The sequence below is a fragment of the Cebus imitator genome, unplaced genomic scaffold, assembly GCF_001604975.1.
Source record: "Cebus imitator isolate Cc_AM_T3 unplaced genomic scaffold, Cebus_imitator-1.0 Scaffold154, whole genome shotgun sequence".
NCBI classification, from domain to species: domain Eukaryota; kingdom Metazoa; phylum Chordata; class Mammalia; order Primates; family Cebidae; genus Cebus; species Cebus imitator.
In genome coordinates, this window is record NW_016107469.1 from 463884 (window position 1) to 486299 (window position 22416).

General features: G+C 36.9%; 1 protein-coding gene across 2 annotated transcripts in view; it reads left to right on the forward strand.

Annotated features, from left to right (window-relative positions):
- UNC13C (unc-13 homolog C) overlaps nucleotides 1-22416 on the forward strand; it is a 625259-nt gene that overhangs the window by 387119 nt on the left and 215724 nt on the right. For both annotated transcript variants that reach the window (XM_037743781.1, XM_017543349.2), the window contains exon 18: nucleotides 15346-15479. In XM_037743781.1, coding sequence (XP_037599709.1) covers nucleotides 15346-15479 — 134 coding nt within the window. The remainder of the gene's footprint in view (nucleotides 1-15345; nucleotides 15480-22416) is intronic.

The following is a 22416-nucleotide window of genomic DNA, read 5'->3' on the forward strand; positions in this document are numbered from 1 at the left end:
AACAACAAATATAAAATCACATTTAGATTATTTTGTATGTTAAAGGTAAAGGATTTTTACAGACATAATTAAGGTCCTTAGTAAGTTTGAAGTGAATCCATGAAAAGGAAGATTACATGGTGTGAGTCTGATTGAATCAGGTGTGCTCTTTAAAAGAGGGCTTCAGCCTTTTCTGAGGTTAGATACATTGTTCTTCTGGTCTTTCATGAATTCGACAGATGCAAGGAAATTAATTCTGCCAACAGTGATGTGAGCTTGCATGAGGACTCTGAACCTCAGTGACACACCAGCCCCAGCTAATACCTTGATTTCAGCTCTATGAAAGGTAGAGCAGAAGATCCAGTGAAGCTGTGCCTGGGTTCCTGACCCATTAAAACTGTGCAACAATAAATAAGTATTTTTACAGCTGCCAAAATTGTAGCAATTTGTTACACAGCAATAGAAAACAAACACTTATTTGCAGCAAATTTTCCCCTTTTTTTAATCACAACATTTTCTCCACCTGACTACTACATTTTCTTGAGTATTTTGTATTTAGAGTGAGAGACTATATTCTTTTTGTCTTTAAGACAATCCTTAATTCCTGGAAATGAACATAGAATACCATTCAAATTGCCTTCATGAAGTATTTAGGAGTAACTGTCCTTTCAAAGAAATTTTTTAATTTTCCCATAGACAAATGTAGGAATTCAAGGATTGAAGAGAAATTATTTATGTTTATTTCAAAGATAAAATATCTAAAAATCACTTTCCTGAAACATCTAAGAATATCTAAGTTTAAGAAAAAAAAGGTAAGGGTTACAGTATTTTAAGATTCCTCTAAAGCCGAAAAGGGATTTTGAGAAGATAACAATGGCAGAAACATAAGGGAAATTTGGATGACACCTGAAATAGAGCCAGGAAAAGCGTATAAGAGTTTAAATTATATAAAAAAACAATGGAATTGTATTAAAGTAAAACTAGCTACTGATTCAAATAAACCTAAACTTAAATATGAGTAATAAGTTTTATTCTTAGTCATGAAAGACTAGAAATCAGTCTGCCTGGTACTCAAGCAGTCTTCCTGTCATAGTTTGGGTTGTCTGAGAGCAGAGCCTAAGAGAAAGACTTGAAGGTAGTTTATTTGAGATATGACCTCAGAAAAGAGAAGATGAATATGCAGAGAAAATGACTTAAGGAATAAAGAAAAGCAGTAACATGTGCTATAGTGAGCTGGTAAATCTATGTTCTGTTTCTCTGAGAACTCATTGAAAACCACAGAAAACATCTTTGAGAGTTGTCCCAGTAAAAGATGTTGAGTTTGGTCGGTTTAATGATGTCCCTGAAAACAAACTTTTTCACCCAGAATCTCAGAATGTGACCCGATTTGGAATAAGTGCCTTTTCAAATGTAACTAAAGTAATCAACTTGAGATGAGATCCTCCTAGATTAGAAGAGGCCCTAAATCCAGTGACAGACATTCTTAAGGGAGCCAGAAAAGGAGCAGACACACAGAGAGAAGAAGCCCGTGTGAGACAGAGGCAGAGATTGGTGTAACACAGCTACACATGGAAGAATGTCATGGGCTAGCAGCCGTCAGATGCTAGGAGAGAATTGTGAAATGGATTTTCTCTCAGAGCCTGCAGAAAGAACCAGCCACAGCCCCACAGGGCTGCTTCGCCTTCCTCACAGCATAATGGCTGTATTTTAAGAGCAGATGTTCCAAGAGACAAGCATTGAGAATTGCCAGTTTCTTATGACTACAGCCTGGAAACAGACATAGGTCACTTCTGCCATATTCTGTTGGTCAAAGTCACCTATGTTCAAGGAGAGGAAAACAGACATACCTTTCGAAGGAAGAATTGACAAATAATTTGAAATTAACCTTAATGCCTCCACACTTGTTAGCTGTGAACCCAAGAAAAAGGAGCAACAGATTTAGTGAACAGCTATTTAGACTCCGTCACCATGTGGAGTTTTTAAACTGTTCATTCTTTTAAACAGAAGCCATATATTTTCATCCACATCCTATGAAGCACTTAAATGTTGTCTGAATCCATTCAGACTGCTATAAGAAAATTCCTTAGACTGAGTGATTTGTAAGCAGCAGAGATTTAGTTCCAACAGTTCTGAGGGTAGGAAGTCCAAGAAGAAGGTGCCAGCAGATTTGGTGTCTGATAAGAGTCTGTTTCTTCTCTCTTTTTTTTTTTTCTTCAATGGCATTTCTTTTTTTTTTCTTTTTTCTTTTTTTTTNATGGCATTTCTTTTTTTTTTCTTTTTTCTTTTTTTTTATATTGCATTTTAGGTTTTGGGGTACATGTGAAGAACATGCAAGATTGTTGCATATGTACACACTATGATAGTGTGATAGTGTGATTTACTGCCTTCCTCCCCATCACCTATACCTGGCATTTCTCTCCATGCTTTCTCTCCCCAACTCCTCACTGCCCGCTGTCCCTCCCCTTTTCCCCCCCAACAGACCCCAGTCTGTAGTGTTCCCCTCCCTGTGTCCATGTGTTCTGATTGTTCAAAACCCGCCTATGAGTGAGAACATGTGGTGTTTGATTTTCTGCTCTTGTGTCAGTTTGCTGAGAATGATGGTTTCCAGGATCATCCATGTCCCTACAAAGGACACGAACTCATCGTTTTTGATGGCTGCATAGTATTCCATGGTGTATATGTGCCACATTTTCCCTGTCCAGTCTATCATCGATGGGTATTTGGGTTGGTTCCAGGTCTTTGCTATTGTAAACTGTGTTGCAGTGAACATTCGTGTGCATGTGTACTTATAGTAGAACGATTTATAATCCTTTGGATATATACCCAGTAATGGGATTACTGGGTCAAATGGAATTTCTATTTTTAGGTCCTTGAGGAATCACCACACTGTCTTCCACAATGGTTGAACTAATTTACACTCCCACCAACAGTATAAAAGTGTTCCTATTTCTCCACATCCTCTCCAGCATCTGCTGTCTCCAAATTTTTTAATGATCGCCATTCTAACTGGCATGAGATGGTATCTGAATGTAGTTTTGATTTGCATTTCTCTAATGACCAGTGATGATGAACATTTTTTCATATGTTTGTTGGCCTTATGTATGTCTTCTTTTGTAAAGTGTCTGTTCATATCATTCGTCCACTTTTGAATGGGCTTGTTTTTTTCTTGTAAATCTGTTTTAGTTCTTTGTAAATTCTGGATATCAGCCCTTTGTCAGATGGGTAAACTGCAAAAATTTTTTCCCAATCTGTTGGTTGCCAATTCACTCTAATGACTGTTTCTTTTGCTGTGCAGAAGCTGTGGAGTTTGATTAGGTCCCATTTGCCTATTTTGGATTTTGTTGCCAATGCTTTCAGTGTTTTGGTCATGAAATTCTTGCCTACGCCTATGTCCTGAATGGTTTTGCCTAGATTTTCTTCTAGGGTTTTTACGGTGTTAGGTCTTATGTTTAAGTCTTTAATCTATCTGGAGTTAATTTTAGTGTAAGGTGTCAGGAAGGGGTCCAGTTTCTGCTTTCTGCACATGGCTAGCCAGTTTTCCCAACACCATTTATTAAACAGGGAATCCTTTCCCCAATGCTTGTTTTTGTCAGGTTTATTAAAGATCAGATGGTTGTAGATATGTTGTGTTGCCTCTGAGGCCTCTGTTCTGTTCCATTGGTCTATATCTCTGTTTTGGTACCAGCACCATGTTGTTTTGATTACTGTAGCCTTGTAGTATAGTTTGAAGTCCGGTAGTGTGATGCCTACAGCTTTGTTCTTTTTGCTTAGAATTGACTTGCTATGCGGGCTCTCTCTTGGTTCCATATGAAGTTTAAGGTGTTTTTTTCCAGTTCTGTGAAGAAAGTCATTGTAACTTGATGGGGATAGCATTGAATCTGTAAATTACTTTGGGTAATATGGCCATTTTCACGATATTGATTCTTCCTAACCATGAACATGGAATGTTTCTCCATCTGTTTGTGTCCTCTCTTATTTCGTTGAGCAGTGGTTTGTACTTCTCCTTGAAAAGGTCCTTTACTTTCCTTGTTAGTTGTATTCCTAGGTATTTTATTCTCTTTGTAGGAGTTGTGAGTGGCAGTTTGTTCTTGATTTGGCTCTCTTTAAGTCTGTTATTGGTTTATAGGAATGCTTGTGATTTCTGCACATTGATTTTGTATCCTGAGACTTTGATGAAATTGCTTACCTGTTTAATGAGATTTGGGGCTGAGACGATGGGGTCTTCTAGATATATAATCATGCCATCTGCAAATAGAGACAATTTGACTTCTTCCTTTCCTATTTGAATACCCTTTGTTTCTTTTTCCTGCCTGATTGCTCTGGCTAGAACTTCCAGTACTATACTGAATAGGAGTAGTGAGAGAGGGCATCCTTGTCTAGTGCCAGATATCAATGGGAATGCTTCCAGTTTTTGCCCACTCAGTATGATATTGGCTGTGGGTTTGTCGTAAATAGCTTTTATTATTTTGAGATACGTTCCATCAATACCTAGTTTATTGAGGGTTTTTAGGATAAAGGGCTGTTGAATTTTGTCAAAGGCCTTCTCTGCATCAATTCAGATAATCATGTGGTTTTTGTCTTTGGTTCTGTTTATGTGGTGAATTATGTTTATAGACTTGTGCATGTTGAATCAGCCTTGTATTCCGGGATAAATCCTACTTGATCATCGTGGATAAGCATTTTGATGTGCTGTTACAATCAGCTTGCCAGTATTTTATTGAAGATTTTTACATCTATGTTCATCATGGATATTGGACTGAAGTTTTCTTTTCTTGTTGAGTCCCTGCTGGGTTTTGGTATCAGGATGATGTTGGTCTGATAAAATGATTTGGGAAGGATTCCCTCTTTTTGGATTATTTGCAATAGTTTCAGAAGGAATGGTACCAGCTCCTCTCTGAATGTCTGGTAGAATTTGGCTGTGAACCCATCTGGACCTGGGCTTTTTTTGGGTGGTAGGCTCTTAATTGCTGCCTCAACTTCAGACCTTGTTATGGGTCTGTTCAGGGTTTCGACTTCTTCCTGGTTTAGGCTTGGGAGGATGCAAGTGTCCAGGAATTTATCCATTTCTTCCAGGTTTACTAGTTTATGTGCGTAGAGTTGTTTGTAATAATCTCTGATGATTGTTTGAGTTTCTGGTGAATCTGTGTTGATATTCCCTTTATTGTTTTTTTATTGCATCTATTTGGTTTTTCTCTCTTTGCTTTTTTATTAATCTGGCTAGTAGTCTATTTTGTTGATCTTTTCGAAAAACCAACTCCTGGATTTATTGATTTTTTGAAGGGCTTTTTATGTCTCTATCTCCTTCAGTTCTGCTCTGATCTTAGTTATTTCTTGTCTTCTGCACAGTTCGTGTCCTTTGTAGGGACATGGTTGAAACTGGAAACCATCATTCTCAGCAAACTGACACAAGAACAGAAAATCAAACACCATATGTTCTCACTCCTAGATGGGTGATGAACAATGAGAACACATGGACACAGGGAGGGGAGCATCGCACACTGGGGTCTGTTGGGGGGAAATAGAGGAGGGACAGTGGGGGTTGGGGAGTTGGGGAGAGATAGCATGGGGAGAAATGCCAGATATAGGTGATGGGGAGGAAGGCAGTAAATCACACTGTCACGTGTGTACCTATGCAACAATCTTGCATGTTCTTCACATGTACCCAAAAACCTAAAATGCAGTAAGTAAGTAAATAAATAAATAAATAAATAAAATAAAAAGGAAAAAAAGGTCCCTGTGACGATTATTGAATATTTTACTGTAATGAAACTGAAATATTCTAATATATGGAAATTCCTAGTTTTGTTTCTAACCAAATTAATGTAATTTTAGCTTTTGATAATTACTCTTAAGACTGCTACTCAGTGTGATTTTTTGTTCTCAATTGTTAATAGCAACAGTCTATTATGTTATTTAAGGAAACTAGTAATCTCTTACTGTTAATTTTGAAAGCAATGTTTTATATAGGATGTAGTATCAAAGTCTTTCAACAGCTGGAAAGGATACTACATCAATATCTAATAAAATATTTCACCTCCTTTTAAAATTAGGGAATTGTGTGTAGTTGGAAATTTGTCAGGTGTGAAGGTGAAAGATAAATCTTTTGTTATCATGACAGAATGCAAAATCTAGCAAACCCATGACTGATACTGGCACCCAGAAGTAAGTGCATTACTCTTGTTTCTGAAAAGCCAGTCCTATTTTTATCTAACTTTATTATAAGTTAGCAGTGACCTTGTCCTATGAACATGAGACTTCATAAGAGGAGTGTTATGTATGTAAGGCCAAATTTGTGGGCCATATTTTCAGTTATCCTGATTTAGTGGGTCTACAGTAGAGGCTCTAAAATCAGCTGTATTTCTATCAAGCAACCTACATGGTTCTGAGGTAGAAGATCCATGGACCAGACTTAGAAGAACATTGGTCTATAGGAGTTATGAATATCGCCTCCAATATGTTTCTTTTGCATTCTCTGTATAAGCTGCAATACACACTTTTCTCAAGGTATTTTTGGCATGGATTTTAAAATTACTATGATTTTTTAAATTGAAAGATAAATTGAATTTATTTATCAAGTACAACATGATGTTTTGAAGGGTATATACATTGTGAAATGACTCAGTCTAGCTAATTGACATATACATTACCTCACATAATTATTATTTTTTGGTGAGAACAATTTACATCTACTCTCTCAGCATTTTTCTAGAATACAATATACTGTTAACTGTAGTAAATATGTTGTACAATGGATCTCTTGAATTTATTCTTTCTAACTAAAATTCTGTGTTCTTTGGCCAACAGCTCTCCAAGCTCCCACTCCCAACCAATTACCCCTGCCCCTGTTAAACACTATTCTAGTAACTACTTCTGTCAAATCAACTCTTTTAGATTCCACACATGAGCGTGATATTTGTTTTTCTGTGCCTGGCTTAATCCACTTTACATAATGTTCTCCAAGTTCAACCATGTTGCGAGACTTCCTTTCTTAAGGCTACATAGGATTTCACTGTGTGTATACATATGTATGCTTTTTATCCATTCATTCTTTGATGGCTACTTAAGTTGATTCCATATCTTGGCTACTGTGAATAATGCTACAAAGAATATGGAAGTGCCACTATCTCTGTGACATGCTGATTGAATATCTTTTGGATATATCTATATAGTGGGACAGCTGGATCACATGGTAGTTTTATTTTTAATTTTAAAAAGACAGAAAATACCAGATGCTGGCAAGGACAGGAGGAAAAGGGAACTCTTACACACTGTTGGTGGGAGTGTAAATTAGTACAACTACTAAACAGAACTACCATAGGATATAGCAATCCCACTACTGGGAAACATGCAGTCATGTGTTTATTGCAGCATTATTTACAAAGAAGAGTGGAAAGATACGGAATCAACTAAGTGCCCATGGTGAAAGAAAGATGCCCACTTTCACCACTTCTTTCAACATAGTACTGGAAATCCTTCAGTTCTAGGGAAAGACATGATACAAACCTAAGTGGTCATCGAGGGAACAATAGGTAAGATACTACTTGACCGTAAATATGATGAAATCATACTGTTTGCAGTTACGTGTATGGAACTGGAGGTCATTACATTAAATACAATAAGCCAGGCACAGAAAGATGCATACCATATATTGTCACTCATGTGGGAGCTAATAAAGTTCCTATCATGGAAATAGACACTAGAATGGTATCAGAGACTGGGAAGGGTGGGTTGAGGGTGAGGGGGACAGGATGAAGAGGGGTTGGTTATGGATATAAACATGTAGTTAGATACAAGAAATAAGTTCTAATGTTTGGTATCATACTAGGGTTACTATGCTTATAAACAACAAATAAAGATTATATCCATTCAAGGTGATGAATACCCCAAATACGCTGGCTTGATCATTACACATTCTATGCAAGCAACAAACACTCACGTGTACCCCATAAATATATAAACTATTATATATCAATAAAAGGAGAACAAAAGAATGCCCTAAAACTGGTAGGGAGGGGGAATCAAATGGAAATTCATTTACAGGTAGACTTTGATTGCACCTATAATTCTCAAACTGCAAATGAGTGAGTGCTCAGCAGTTGTGACAGTTGAGAACTCAGGAGGTGCAGAGGCATTTAACAAAGTTATCAGTCATTTTGTTCTCTGAAAGCTTTTCTTCTCCTTCAAGGTATATAATTCAATATAAAAATTAGCTCATTATTATTAGTGTGAGGTGATGGCTGCCATCTGTGTCTATAAATGGTCTTGGAGATGAGGCTAAAGAAAAGAAACCGAGGCTACTAACTTGTTGTATTTTCATTAAGAGGATGTGAAAATTAAGATAATCCTTAGTTTACTTATTTCTAAAATGATATTGATAGTATTTGGCTTTAATATTTGAAAATAAATGAAGCACAGCCCAGGGAGAATAGACAGTTCATTCAGACATTGCTATAGCAATAAAGTCAGCTGCCATCACTAGCATTTGGCAGAGATTCAAAGTCAGGCAGGAAAGTGGAAAAACCTTATAATAAAAAACATGGAAGGCCTCAGTGTCTGGAACATGTTAGGATAGGAAAGCTAGAAGTCAGCTAAACAGAAGTGGCATATGCTGTGTGATTTGTTTAGGGAGTGTATTTGGCTTTCTCTTGTTGGTAAAAATTAGGGCGAAATATAAGGAAGCTGGCAGCCATTGACCAAATCCTTACCATTCTGGGTCAGTTGCCGCAAAGGTTGTGGTTTTGCCTTCTAGACTTGTTGATGGAGAGATGGTGGGCCAGAGTTCTATCAGATATGGTGTGGGTGTTATTCATTTGTATGTTCAGTCTTCACAGCTAATAGGTTTTGTGTTAATGAGACTTGAATTGGAAGGAGTTGAAAAGATGATTCTGTTGCTGCTTTTGGAAGTAATAGAGATAGAATTAGGCAGTACAGTGAAGGCAACAGTATCTAGAAGAGAGGAATAAGAAGTGTGGATCCACTGATGTCAGGAGTGTTCCAGCAGGTTACCTTGAGCTAGGGAAGACGCTTAGAGAAATTCTGTTTCTCAGTCCTGTGTAACTGTAGAGTATTTCCCTCGCTAATAAGATGTCCACATTGTTCTTCACAAGGATCCTTGATCCCCTGGCTATCTCAAACTTTAGATTCTACTTCTAAGACTGATGTAGGTGAACCCCAACATTGGGGCCTAGCCAAGGAGTGTTCTTGGCATCATGCAGGAAAGAATTAAAGAATGAGCCAACAGAGTAAAGTGGAAGCAAAGCAAGTTTCTTAGAGCAACAGAGTAAAGGAAAATGGCTGCTCCATGGCAAACAGGGCTACCCCATAGGCAGAGCAGCACTCTTGAATTTAGCACCAGTTAGATAGATGATTTATAGCTACTCCTTAATTTCATGCTAAATAATTGTCTAGAAAAGGGATGTGGAGCTCCTGGAACTGTGGGTTCCTTTCCTTTAAACCACATAAGGTAACTTCTGGACATTGCCATGGCATTTGTAAACTGTCGTGGTGCTACTGGGAGTGTCTTAGCACGCTAATGCATTATAATTAGTGCATAATGAGAAGTGAGGGCAACTAGAGGTGGCTTTCATCCCCATTTTGATTTAGCTGGTTTGAGCTGGTTTCTTTACTGCATCCTCTTTTGACCAGATGCTGTTTTGATCAGTGGGATCATAACCTCACTCTTTGGAGAACAAGTCCTGCTGATCTCCTTTCTCAAAACTAATGAGAGAGGACCCATTTTTCTAACCTATGAACTTCTATAGTGAAGATTTCTTTACCTCAGAATTATGAATAGGTAAACCATCAATTTAGAATCAGAAGAAGTTGCAAACACATCATGTGAGAATTATCTAGTAAATGATTTAATATTATTTTGTCACGTATTTATCATATTTTATTTTTTTTAATTTTTTTATTGCATTTTAGGTTTTAGGGTACATGTGAAGAACATGTAAGATTGTTGCATAGGTACACAGATGGCAGTGTGGTTTGCTGGCTTCCTCTCCATCACCTATATGTGGCATTTCTCCCCATGTTATCCCTCCCCAACTCCCCACCCCCTGCTGTCCCTCCCATATTTCACCCCCACAGACCCCAGTGTGTGATACTCCCCTCCCTGTGTCTATGTTTTCTCATTGTTCAACACTCGCCTATGAGTGAGAACATGTGGTGTTTGACTTTCTGTTCTTGTCATTTTGCTGAGAATGATGGTTTCCAGGCTGATCCATGTCCCTACAAAGAACATGAACTCACCATTTTTTATGGCTGCATAGTATTCCATGGTGTATATGTGCCACATTTTCCCTGTCCAGTCTATCATCAGTGGGCATTTGTCATATTTTACAGCTTCTCTCTTTTAAAATATTCAGACTTATCTTTATCTCATTTTTTGTGCATCTTTATATCTATCCTGTCCTGATTATTCAGATTCTTGGCATCAACAAACGTTGTTGCTAAGACCTTTAATCATTGCTTAGATGCCTTGACCACAGCTACCTTGCTATGAACATTGCAAAAGTCACGTACTTATACACACACATGAGCACACAAATTCTTTAAGTCTGTTCAGAAATACCACAGTTCCTTTGGCCTCTCCTAGAACTCCTCATTTCTAGAGCCCTTCACCTAATCTCCGTTCTTACCTCCCACACTCATAATCTGAATGACTAAACACAAGTGTCCTACTGACCACAATTGCCTGTCCTTCTGCCTTTTTCACTCCTTGTTTCCTCTAGATCTGTTCCTTCACCTTCCCTTCCCTTTCTTCCTTTCCTCCTCCAGACTGAAATATATATTGGTCCTAGCACGTCAGTAATTCTCATCAAATATTTAAATCTCATTCTCCTTTTCTGTTTTTATCATGTACTCCAAAAGCACATCCAACATTCTGGATTTTAGATTTCTAGATTCAATGCTGGAGAAAACTCATATGGTCCAGCGCAGTGTCACTCCAAGTTTAGAGAGCCACCCTCACCAAAGCTACTTGGCAATGCCCGTATGGGTCCAACTCCAGGCTGTCTCTCATTCCTTACAGGTGCTATTTCAAACTTTTATTATTCCTCCAGTATACTGCGTACCACCTCTTCTCTCAGGAAGGAAATTCCTAGCTAACTTTTCTCACCACCAACAAGGCTTATCTGTAAGACTTTTTATCATCATACTCAGAGCAAGTCACATTCTTATTTATGCTTGAAGCTAATGATTCCACATAGTCTCTGGATCCCATTCTCTTCCATTTCAGCAGGAGCCTCTCTCCTTTACCTATGTCTCTTATAAAATTTTATTTGTATTCTTTTTTAGACAATTCCCCTAAGGTTTTGTCTGTGGTCACATATGTTTTCCTCTTTCTTTGAGTAATCTCATTTACTCCATAATTTCAGCTGCCGCATATATAGTGGAATTCTTTTATCTACATCAACAGGTTCAGAATCCTTTTGAAGCTTCAGACAGGTCTACCTAATTACCTGATGGACTCCTCCTTTTCTCTTTTTTTTTCACACCAGTTAGTCAATAAGTTCCAACAATTTTACTTTTTAACTCTTGACGTTAATAAGTAAACTGCCAAGTCGTTTAGAACACGAATGTAACCAAGTATTCCCATGGTTAAAATCTTTTAATGGGTCTCATCGCGTTTGGTTTAAATGCCAACTCCTTGACGTGACACACAAAACTTTTCATGATTTGAACCCTGCATTTTTCTTTCTAGTCTTCTGTTTCCCTGCATGTTCAGAAGATCACTTATACCCTGTGAAAGATTTTGCATGATGAGGTGGGAGAACAGGAAGGGAATGAAAGGCTTTACCAGATTCAAATCCATTTGAGAGATTAATGCTCTAGTATTACCTCTTAGAGAAGTGGTTCTCAAATTGGTTCCTGGAACATAAACACCAGCATTACATGAAAGGTCATTTTCAACACACATTTTCAGACTTTCCCCTAGACCTACTGAATCAGGAACCATGGGGCTGGGACCTAGCAACCTGTGTTTGCGAGCTGTCCCAGCAAGGCTGACATACACTAAAGTTGGAGAATCACAGTCTTAGAGAACCACCATGCATATTAGCATATTAAAAGCTTTAGGAAATCTGAAAGTAACTTGTTTAGCTTTGTTTAAGCAGAACTTTTTAGATTATTTGAGCATTGGCCCTTGTTTGTATAAGTACATGGTACTAACATACAACAGTAGAACACACGTTAGAGAAGCACACTTCATCAAATGCTGTTATACCCATTTTACTACTAATTATTTAAATATAGTATGCATCTGTCATGTATTTTTGCATTTACACAGCGTGTCTTTGCATTTTTCTTTGTTTTCTTTTCTGAGACTGAGTCTCGCTCTGTCACCCAGACTGGAGGGCAATGGCATGATCTTGGCTCACTGCAACCACAACTCTCAGGTTCAAGAGGTTCTCCTGCCTCAGCCTCCTGAGTAGCTGGGACTACAGGTGCATGCCAGCACGCCCAGCTAGTTTTTGAATTTTTAGTAGGGATGGGGTTTCACCATGTTGGCTAGTCTGCTCTCGAACTCCTGACTTCAGGTGATCCACTCACTTGAACCCCACAAAGTAATGGGATTTCAGGCATGAGCTCATGTGCCCGGACCACCTTTGCATTTTTGTACCAAATGTCTCCTCCCAACCCACGTCTGGTCAGTTTTTTAGAAGCAGCATTTCACAATTACGTGTTTATTGAAGGAATACATTGATTGCCACAGAAATATTTTATAGCAGTTTTAAAAGTACTGTGTAAGTTCCAGTAACTGGAAGATATCATTTATTATTTCAATACTTTCTTTTGCATGTAATGGCTCTTTCTATATATTGATCTCTTCTTGATGCAATTATAAATCATTTAATAACAAAAATAAATTTACTAAAATATGGCCTAGTAAATCAATTATAATTATTGTGATTATTATAATAGTGGCTAAAATTATTACTATATTTTCTTGCTATAATAAATGTTAGTTTATAACATTCATAGTAATGTTTCAATCAATATGAAAATATACTTCTTATAAGTTTTTCTTAATTTCGACTACCATAACCTTAATTTTTCCAATCATAAGGTTAAATGCCCTATTAGATTTCTAGGATATATTAAAAAGTTTTACATGGAAAAATTTAATTCTTAGGAAATTGAATAAATATTATAATATACCAGATTATACCTCATCCTTTTAAGCATGTAGTCTATTACAATATGCTATTAAAACGGGGAAAGCCTGGCTTATGATCGTATTATGTGCTGTGTAAAAACTTAGTGATTCCCAACATCCAGTTTGATTTATTCTAATGCAACAAACATAATATGATGTGAAATATGGCATCATCAGTAATCTTCTGGTGTCAGAAAAAAGAGTGATGGAAGTACAGCTTGCGACAGGTAAGGAACTTGGGAATGAATACATATTTCAACTACTTCTGTCTCTCCTCCATTCCATGTCACTCTGCAAAATTATGAGAAGTGGCTGTGACATTACACATATCATGTATAATAATTTTCCTTCATTTAATCACATTACTTAAAATATATAAGACATAGAGTTTGGCTATGTACATTTGATGATGATTAATGATAGTGTTCTAATCCAAATATCTCCCCACTGTGGCCATTAGAAGTAGTTTTATTAATAACCTTGACAACTCACCAGTTTATCTGGATTTGTTAATCCTTTAGAAATCTATTGAGCTTATATAATGCACAAATAATTACATTATTGTGGTGATAACAAAATCCTGTTCATAAAATAAAAATAAATTTTAATAAAAGTTTTAACTTAAAAGTCCGCAAATCTTGACATTTGTAAGCCCGCATTACTGCCTATTTCTTCCTAAAGATTCACTGATATACTCCAGGAATTGAAAGAGGAAGCTTGCCAAGAACTTTCAAGTTATTCTTAAGGATCATATATACAGACTTCTTAAGATCCTTTGGAGATTGCTTATAATTAATTCTAGATGTTTGAAGTATTTTATGTCAGCCACTAGTTTTTTTTTACCATTTTAATTTAGTTCTGCAAGTTTTAACATATGTTGCATTTGAAACATAAATGTAAATTAACAACTCTTGGATGTACCCTAAGGAAATATATGGTCTTAAAAGTACATTATAGTCTATGAGTAGAGATCTCTAGTAGTAAGTGAATTCACTATAGGATTGTCTTTCAAGTTAAGTGAGAATAATAGTTAAATGACAACTCAACAAAACATGGTTACATATCATGATTTGCACTGGAAGATATGTATATACAACCATTCAGCAGACAGGGTGGCTGACCTAGTCACAGTAGAAAACATGGCAATTAGATATGGCAACAGTTTCATCCAAATAAAATGTAATATCCATTTTACGTTGGATTCTTTGAGTTTCTGGAGCCTTAAGTTGGTATTTTCAAATATCCTGTACCTATAAGCTTATAAACGATTTAGCAAAAATTCTCATATTGTTAAGTGAAAATTTATCTCTGCCTGTGTTTTTTGCCCAATTTTAACAAGTAAATGTAAAAGAAGTGCTCTAAGAGGAACACCCACCAAAATAAAGGACCAGAATAACTTATCTACATGTTGTAAAGAATTGCATATGTTGAGTATGAAATTTATATGTGAAACATTCAAGATCATTATTGTACCGTTAACCCCAAACTAAATCAAGATTATCCTATGTCACATTCTGCTTTTTAGAATGAGAGTTGAAGATTTCCAGCAGAGTGGTAAATTGCGAAAGATTCAAAGAAGTTTTTAAGAAAGGAATAAAGAAAAAGGCAAACTTACAAAATTTTCGTTATCTAGATCAATTTGTGCATAAGAAGGGAGAGTTCAAGGCAATTCATACAGCATGTATAGTAGGATTTAACAGTACCAATTCTGCAACCAGACAGGTGTCAGTTGTACATACTTAAAACTGATGTAACTGAGCAAATTATTTAGGATAAGTTTTATGCACGCACACACACACACACAAATACACAAACGCACACCTTGGCACACACAAAATTCAATCTTCATCCTTGGAAGAAGCCACATTAAAGGCATGTATTCCACATTAATAACTCCTAAGGTCACAAACTGTCAGAGTGAGGAGAAATCTCTAATCCAGAACCAAAAAAAAGAAAAAAAAAAAGGCAATGGAATTTAAACTAAAATTTTAAAAGTTATTAGAAATATAAGCCTGGCCACTGTGAGTTAATTCTATGGAATGCCATTCAATAAGAAAAGAAATCTGAGTTTAACAGCTTTGACTCCCATAATATAAGAATTTCATTTCCATAATCTTTTTTATTTGATATTTTATTTGACAGTGACATCTAACTAAAGTCATCCCATTTAATCTTTTCTTTTGCATGTTGCATGAACTTGTGAGCAGAGTAAGAAACAGGACATTCCTCGTGAAGATCAGGGACCAACTACAAAGAATTTGGATTTTTGGCCCCAACTTATTACACTGATGGTCACTATTATTGATGAGGATAAAACTGCCTACACTCCTGTCCTGAATCAGTAAGTACCACGTTTTGGAAATGAATGGATTTTATTCCACTAAAGTTAAAATAATATCCATTTTAAGCACAGCATGAGCTGATGACAGTAATAAACTTTTCCAAAATTAAGCTGTAGGAAATAGTATTTTTAAACTTTTATCACTAAATATCAATTAAATGATATTATAAATGTTTAATCTGAGCTGCATAGAATATGATTCTTTGGGTATGGACACAAATATTTTCCAAGATTTTATTTTTGCGTAATGTAAAACTTTTCCTGTGGATCCTTTCCTAACTATACCGTTGTCTCAAAAGAAAAATATGTACACTCCCCCAAAACTAAAAATAATTTTGAAGAAATAGTGTTAAACACGTTGCATTGTGATTTGTTAATAGTAAAGACTTGTGAAAAAATCTTTCAAAATAGTTGTTTGTATTGATTTAAAAAACTTAATAAAATATTTAATAAAGCAAGTCAATTTTCACAAATTATAATCTAATGTCTCTAAGACAAGATAGATTAATTAAATTCATGACTGTTGTAGAAAAGACTGTAAAAATCATCATTTTATCAAAATACCACTAGCTATGAGACCTTAGGCAAATTATCAAATTTCTCTGGGTCTCAGTTTCCTCCCAACTAAAATAAAGATGTAATTATTAGATTATTTCCAAGACACAATCCTACTTTAATATTGCTTACTTAGATTTTATTTCACACCCACATATTAAAGACCCTGCAAGCAAAATAATATCAGACTATTAGCTAGGCACTTGCAATCTAGTTAATAAAGAGTGTTGTCTTGACAATATTAGTTAGACCTGAAATGTTGTGGGTAGCAAGGGTAGCAGAACTAGGCAAACTATAAAGTAGAACAGTGAAGTAGTCTTTGACTTACTGTGGATAAATGGCTGTATTCTTATTCTTTATACTTGGCAAGTCAGTTGAGGTGAACTTTTACGTTGAGTCCAATAAAACTCCACTTAAAGAAGAAATAAATTCAGGTATTTCAGTCTTCATCCATTTTTGCTTCCTATTAACCACCAATTTCCCCCAGCCCCACAATTCCTCCTAATTGCGGAGAAAGTGGTTCTATTTTTGGTATGCAATCACCATTATATTAAGCTTGCCTTTTTCACTTTCTTCTCCCGTTTTCCCCAGACCTAATTCTTATATCCGCCTTTTCTTTCTGATGGCCTTGGTGATTCCTAACTTCTGTACAGACTTTGCTCTTTTATTCTCTTCTATTAGGAATGGAAGACCTCCTCTTAATCTGTAACATATCATGATCTTATCATAGGTGCTGGGAAGTACTTCTTTTTAAAAAAAAATCATTTTTTTAAATTATACTTTAAGTTCTGGAGTACATGTATAGAATGTGCATGTTTGTTACATAGTCATACACATGCCATGGCGATTTGTTGCATCCATCACCTCATCATCTACATTGGGTATTTCTCCTAATGCTATCCCTCCTCTAGCTTCCCACCCCCTGACAGGCCCCAGTGTGTGATGTTCACCTCCCTGTGTCCATGTGTTCTCATTGTTCAACTCTCACTTGTGAGAGAGAACATGTGGTATTTGGTTTTCTGTTCTTTTGTCAGTTTACTGAGAATGATGGTTTCCAGCTTCATACATGTCCCTGCAAATGACATAAACTCATCCTTTTTGTGGCTGCATAGTATTCCTTAGTGTATATGTGCCATATTTTCTTTATCCAGTCTATCATTGATAGGCATTTGGGTTGGTTCCAAGTCTTCACTATTGTGAACAATAGTGCAATAAAAATACGCGTGTGTGTGTCTTTATCATAGTATGATTTATAATCCTTTGGTTATATACCCAGTAATGGGATTGCCGGGTCAAATGGAATTTCTATTTCTAGGTTCTTGAGGAAGTGCCACACTGTCTTCCACAATGGTTGAACTAATTTACACTCCCACCAACAGTGTAAAAGTGTTCCTATTTTTCCACATCCATCCCAGCATCTGTTGTCTCTCGATTTTTTAATGATGGCCATTCTAACTGGCATGAAGTGGTATCTCAATGTGGTTTTGATTTGCATTTCTCTAATGACCAGTGATGATGAACATTTTTTTCATATGTTTGTTGGCCTCATATATGTCTTCCCTTAACAAATGTCTATTCATATCCTTTGCCCACTTTTGGATGGGTTTGTTTTCTTGTAAATCTGTTTTAGTTCTTTGTAGATTCTGAATATTAGCCCTTTGTCAGATGGGTAGATTGCAAAAATTTTCTCCCATTCTGTTGGTTAACATTTCACTCTAATGATTGTTTCTTTTGATATGCAGAAGCTCTGAAGTTCAGTTAGATCTCATTTGTCAATTTTGGCTTTTGTTACCATTACTTTTGGTGTTTTAGTCATGAAGTCCTTGTCTGTTCAAGGTTTCAAATTCTTCCTGGTTTAGGCTTGGGAGGGTGTAAGTGTCCAGGAATTTATCCATTTCTTCCAAGTTTACTGGTGTATGTGCATAGTGTTGTTTGTACTAATTTCTGATGGTAGTTTGTATTTCTGTGGAATCAGTGGTCATATATCCTTTATCATTTTTTATTGCATCTATTTAATTCTTCTCCCTTTTTTATTATTCTGGCTAGCTGTCTGTCTATTTTGTTGATCTTTTCAAAAATCCAGCTACTGGATTTACTGATTTTTGAAGGATTTTTTTGTATCTCTATCTCCTTCAGTTCCGCTTTGATCTTAGTTATTTCTTGTCTTCTGCTAGCTTTTGAGTTCTTTTGATCTTGCTCCTCTAGCTTTCTCAGTTTTGACAATAGGGTGTCGATTTTAGATCTTTCCTCGCTTCTTACATGGGCATTTATTGCTATAAATTTTCCTCTAGACAATGCTTTAAATGTGTTCCAGAGATTCTGGTACATCCTGTTTTTGTTCTCATTGGCTTCGAAGAACATCTTTATTTCTGCCTTCATTCAGGAGTCAGTTGTTAGGTTTCCATGAAGTTCTGTTGTTCTGAGTTAGTTTCTTAATCCTGAGCTCTAATTTGTTTGCACTGTGGTCTGAGAGACTGTTGGTTATGATTTCCATTCTTTTGCATTTGCTGAGGAGGAATTTACTGCCAATTATGTGGTCTATTTAGGAGTAGGTTCAATGTGGTGCTGAGAAGAATGTATATTCTGTAGATTTGGGGTGGAGATTTCTGTAGATATCTATTAGGTCTGCTTGGTCCAGATCGGAGTTCAAGTCCTGGATATCCTTGTTAATTTTCTGTCTTATTGATCTGTCTAATATTAACACTGGAGTGTTAAAGTCTCCCACTATTATTGTGTGGAAGTCTAAGTCTCTTTGTAGGTCGTTAAGAATTTGCTTTATGTACTTGGGTGCTCCCGTATTGGGTGCATATATATTTAGGATTGTTAGCTCTTCTTGTTAGATTGATCATTTTACCATTATGCAATGCCCTTCTTTGTCTCTTTTGATCTTTGTTAGTTTAAAGTCCATTTTGTCAGAGACTAGGATTACAACTCCTGCTTTTTTTTTTTTTTTTTGCTCTCCAATTGCTTGGTAGATCTCCCTCCATCCCTTTATTTTTAGCCTATGTATGTCCTTGCACATCAGGTGGGTTTCCAGAATACAGCACACTGGTGGCTCTTGACTTTTTATCCCATTTGCCAGTCTGTATCTTTTGATTGGGACATTTAGCCCATTTACATTTAGGGTTAATATTGTTATTTGTGAATTTGATCCTGCCATTTGATGCTAGCTGGATATTTTTCCATTAGTTGATGCATTTTCTTCATTTTGTTGGTGGTCTTAACCATTTGGTATGTTTTTGGAGTGGCTGGTACTGGTTGTTCCTTTCCTTGTTTAGTGCTTCTTTCAGGAACTCTTGTAAGACAGACCTGGTGGTGACAAAATCTCAGCAATCACTTATCTGTAAAGGATTTTATTTCTCCTTCACTTATGAAGCTTTGTTTGGCTGGATATACAATTCTAGGTTGAAAAGTTCTTTTCTTTAAGGATGTTGATGATTGGCCCCAACTCTCTTCCAGCTTATAGGGGTTCTGCCGAGAGATCCACTGTGAGTCTGATGGGCTTCCCTTTGTGGGTAACCCAGCGTTTCTCTCTGGCTGCCCTTAGCATTTTTTTCCTTCATTTCAACTCTGTTGAAGCTGACAAGTATGTGCCTTGGGGTTGCTCTTCTTGAGGAATAACTTTGTGGTGTTCTCTGTATTTCCTGGACTTGAATCATGATCTGCCTTGCTAGGTTGGGGAAGTTCTCCTGGATAATATCCTGAAGGGTGTTTTCCAGCTTGGATTCATTCTTTCCATCACATTCAAGTACACCTATCAAACATAGATTAGGTATTTTCACATAATCCCGTATTTCTTGGAGGCTTTGTTCATTTCCTTTTACTCCTTTTTCTCTAATCTTGCCTTCTCATTTTATTTCATTGAGTTGATCTTCAGTCTCCAATATCCTCTTTTCTGCTTGTTTGATTCAGCTATTGAAACTTGTGTATGCTTCATGAAGTTCTCATGCTGTGTTTTTCAGCTACATCAAGTCGTTTATATTCTTCTCTAAGCTGTTTATTCTAGTTAGCATTTCATCTAACCACTTTTCAAGGTTCTTAGTTTCTTTGCTTTGGGTTAGCGCATGTTCTTTTAGCTCTGAGAAGTTTGTTATTACTCACCCTCTGATGCCTGTTTCTGTCAGTTCATCAGCTTGATTCTCCATTCAGGTTTGTTCCCTAGCTGGTGAGGAGTTGTGATCCCTTGGAGGAGGAGAGGTGTCCTGGTTTTTGGTGTTTTCGTCCTTTTTGCACTGGCTTCTTCCCATCTTCATGTCTTTATCTACCTGTGGTCTTTGTAGTTGGTGACTCTCAAATCAGGTCTCTGAGTGGACATCCTTTTTGTTGACGTTGAAGCTTTTTTTTTCTGTTTCTATTTTTCTTCTAACAGTCAGTCCCCTCTGCTGTAGGACTGCTGGAGGTCCACTCCAGACCCTGCTTGCCTGGTGATCACCCGCAGGGGCTGCAGAACAGTAAGGGTTGCTTTCTTCTTCTGTTATATTCGTTCCAGAATGGTACCCGCCAGATGTCGGCCTGAGCTTTCCTTTATGAGGTGTCTCTGGGTATATGGAGGTTGGGGAGCTGCTTGAGGAGACAGTCTGTCCCTTATAGGAGCTCGAGTGCTGTGCTGGGAGCTCCGTTGTTCCATGTAGAGCTGCTGGGAGGGTACGTTTAAGTCTGCTGCAGTAGAACTCATAACTGTGTCTTTTCCCAGATGCTCTGACTTAGGAAGGCCAGGCTTTATTTATAAGTTCCTGATGTGCTGCTGCCTTTTTTCATAGATGCCCTGCTCAGCATGGAGATAGTCTAGTCACAATCTGCCAGCAGAGACATTGCTCAGCTGCCATGGGCTCTGCCCAGCTGCTGTGTTAACTTCCTTGATGTGTTGTTTATAGAGGTACAGTTACAACTGCCTTGGTATTGGTGAACTGCCTCTGCAGCAGCAGGTGCTGTTCCCCGACCTGAGCTGGAGCACCCTGGGTCCAGCTTAGCTTGTTGTAATATTCTCAATCCAGAACGTTTCAGGTTGCTTGTTTTGTGGGGGTGGTTCCTGATGAGCCAGATCACCTGGACCCCTGTCTCAGCCTCCTCCCTTTCAGTCAAATGGCCAGCTCTGTCTCCCAGGCATTCCAGGTACCAGTTGAAATGGCCACCCAGATTTGTGTGAGTTTCTGTGCACCAACCTGCGGCACTGGCTGAAACAGCCATGCTGGAAACTTGTGGCACTTTTCAGCCTGGGAATCTCCTGGTCTGTGGGCAGTGAAAACTCATTTGGAAATGCGGTGATCACTCACCCTCTGTATGGTTCTTGCTGAAAACTGCACTCCAGAGCTGTTCCTATTTGGCCATCTGGGACCTTCACTGGAGATTTTCATTTATACCTGTTTCATTTGAATAATATATTGTCACATTTATGCTTCATTAATCGTCTCCTTGGTTACTTAGGCTAATGCATATTTCACAAAGTAAAAAATCCAGACCACTAACATAAGGATCATATGGATTACTAGTTGAACTACAGATCTTGAGCCCAATTCCAAATCTATAGAGTCAGAAAACCTGAAATTGACACAGAAGTCTGCAATATTAATAAACAACCTCTGTTAATTTGTCTTATGTTCACGATCGAACAATGAAGGCACATATCAATATGTTAAGGACATGTCAGGTTAAAAGAAGCTTGGGTTTTGTTTTAGAGGCAAAGGCAACTGAATGAATAATTTTAAAATATAGGACATTTTAAAATCTCTTTCAATGTAATCCATGATTATTGATTCAGATCATTTATTGAAGTTCTTATTGTTATCATGAGTTTGAGAAATCATTGTAGGCTTTTGCTTACTCAAATTTGGCAAGTTTACAGTAATAGTAGAATATATGCATGAGGGAAAGAACTTCTGTATTGTTGACTAGTATGTATTCAGGCATAAATATTTGTTGAATGAATTAATAAATGAAATTTATACATGTAGTCAGTATCTGTTTCTCTCCTTTCCCATGTTGTTTATTTCTTAATAAACTACAGTATTTATTTGAATAATAGTTTCCCAACTTTTAAAATTCTTTATAATGAATTTTAGATGTCTGTAGAAATTTCAGCATTTAATTGAAACTAGATAATATTAACTGGAATATTTTCAGATTTAGTTCTAGGTTTCTGTCTCTCTAACAGGTTTATTGGGGTATAATTGAATATAATAAAATTTCACATATTTGAAAAGTATAATTTCAATAGTTTGAATACATAAGCATATGTACTTAGCCACAAAATTATCACTATATTCAAAATAATGAAGATATCCATTACCCCAGTAATTAATCCTCTTTTGTAATTCATCCACTCCACCACCATTCCTGGACAATGACTTAACTGCTTTCTGATACGATGAATTCATTTTGAAAT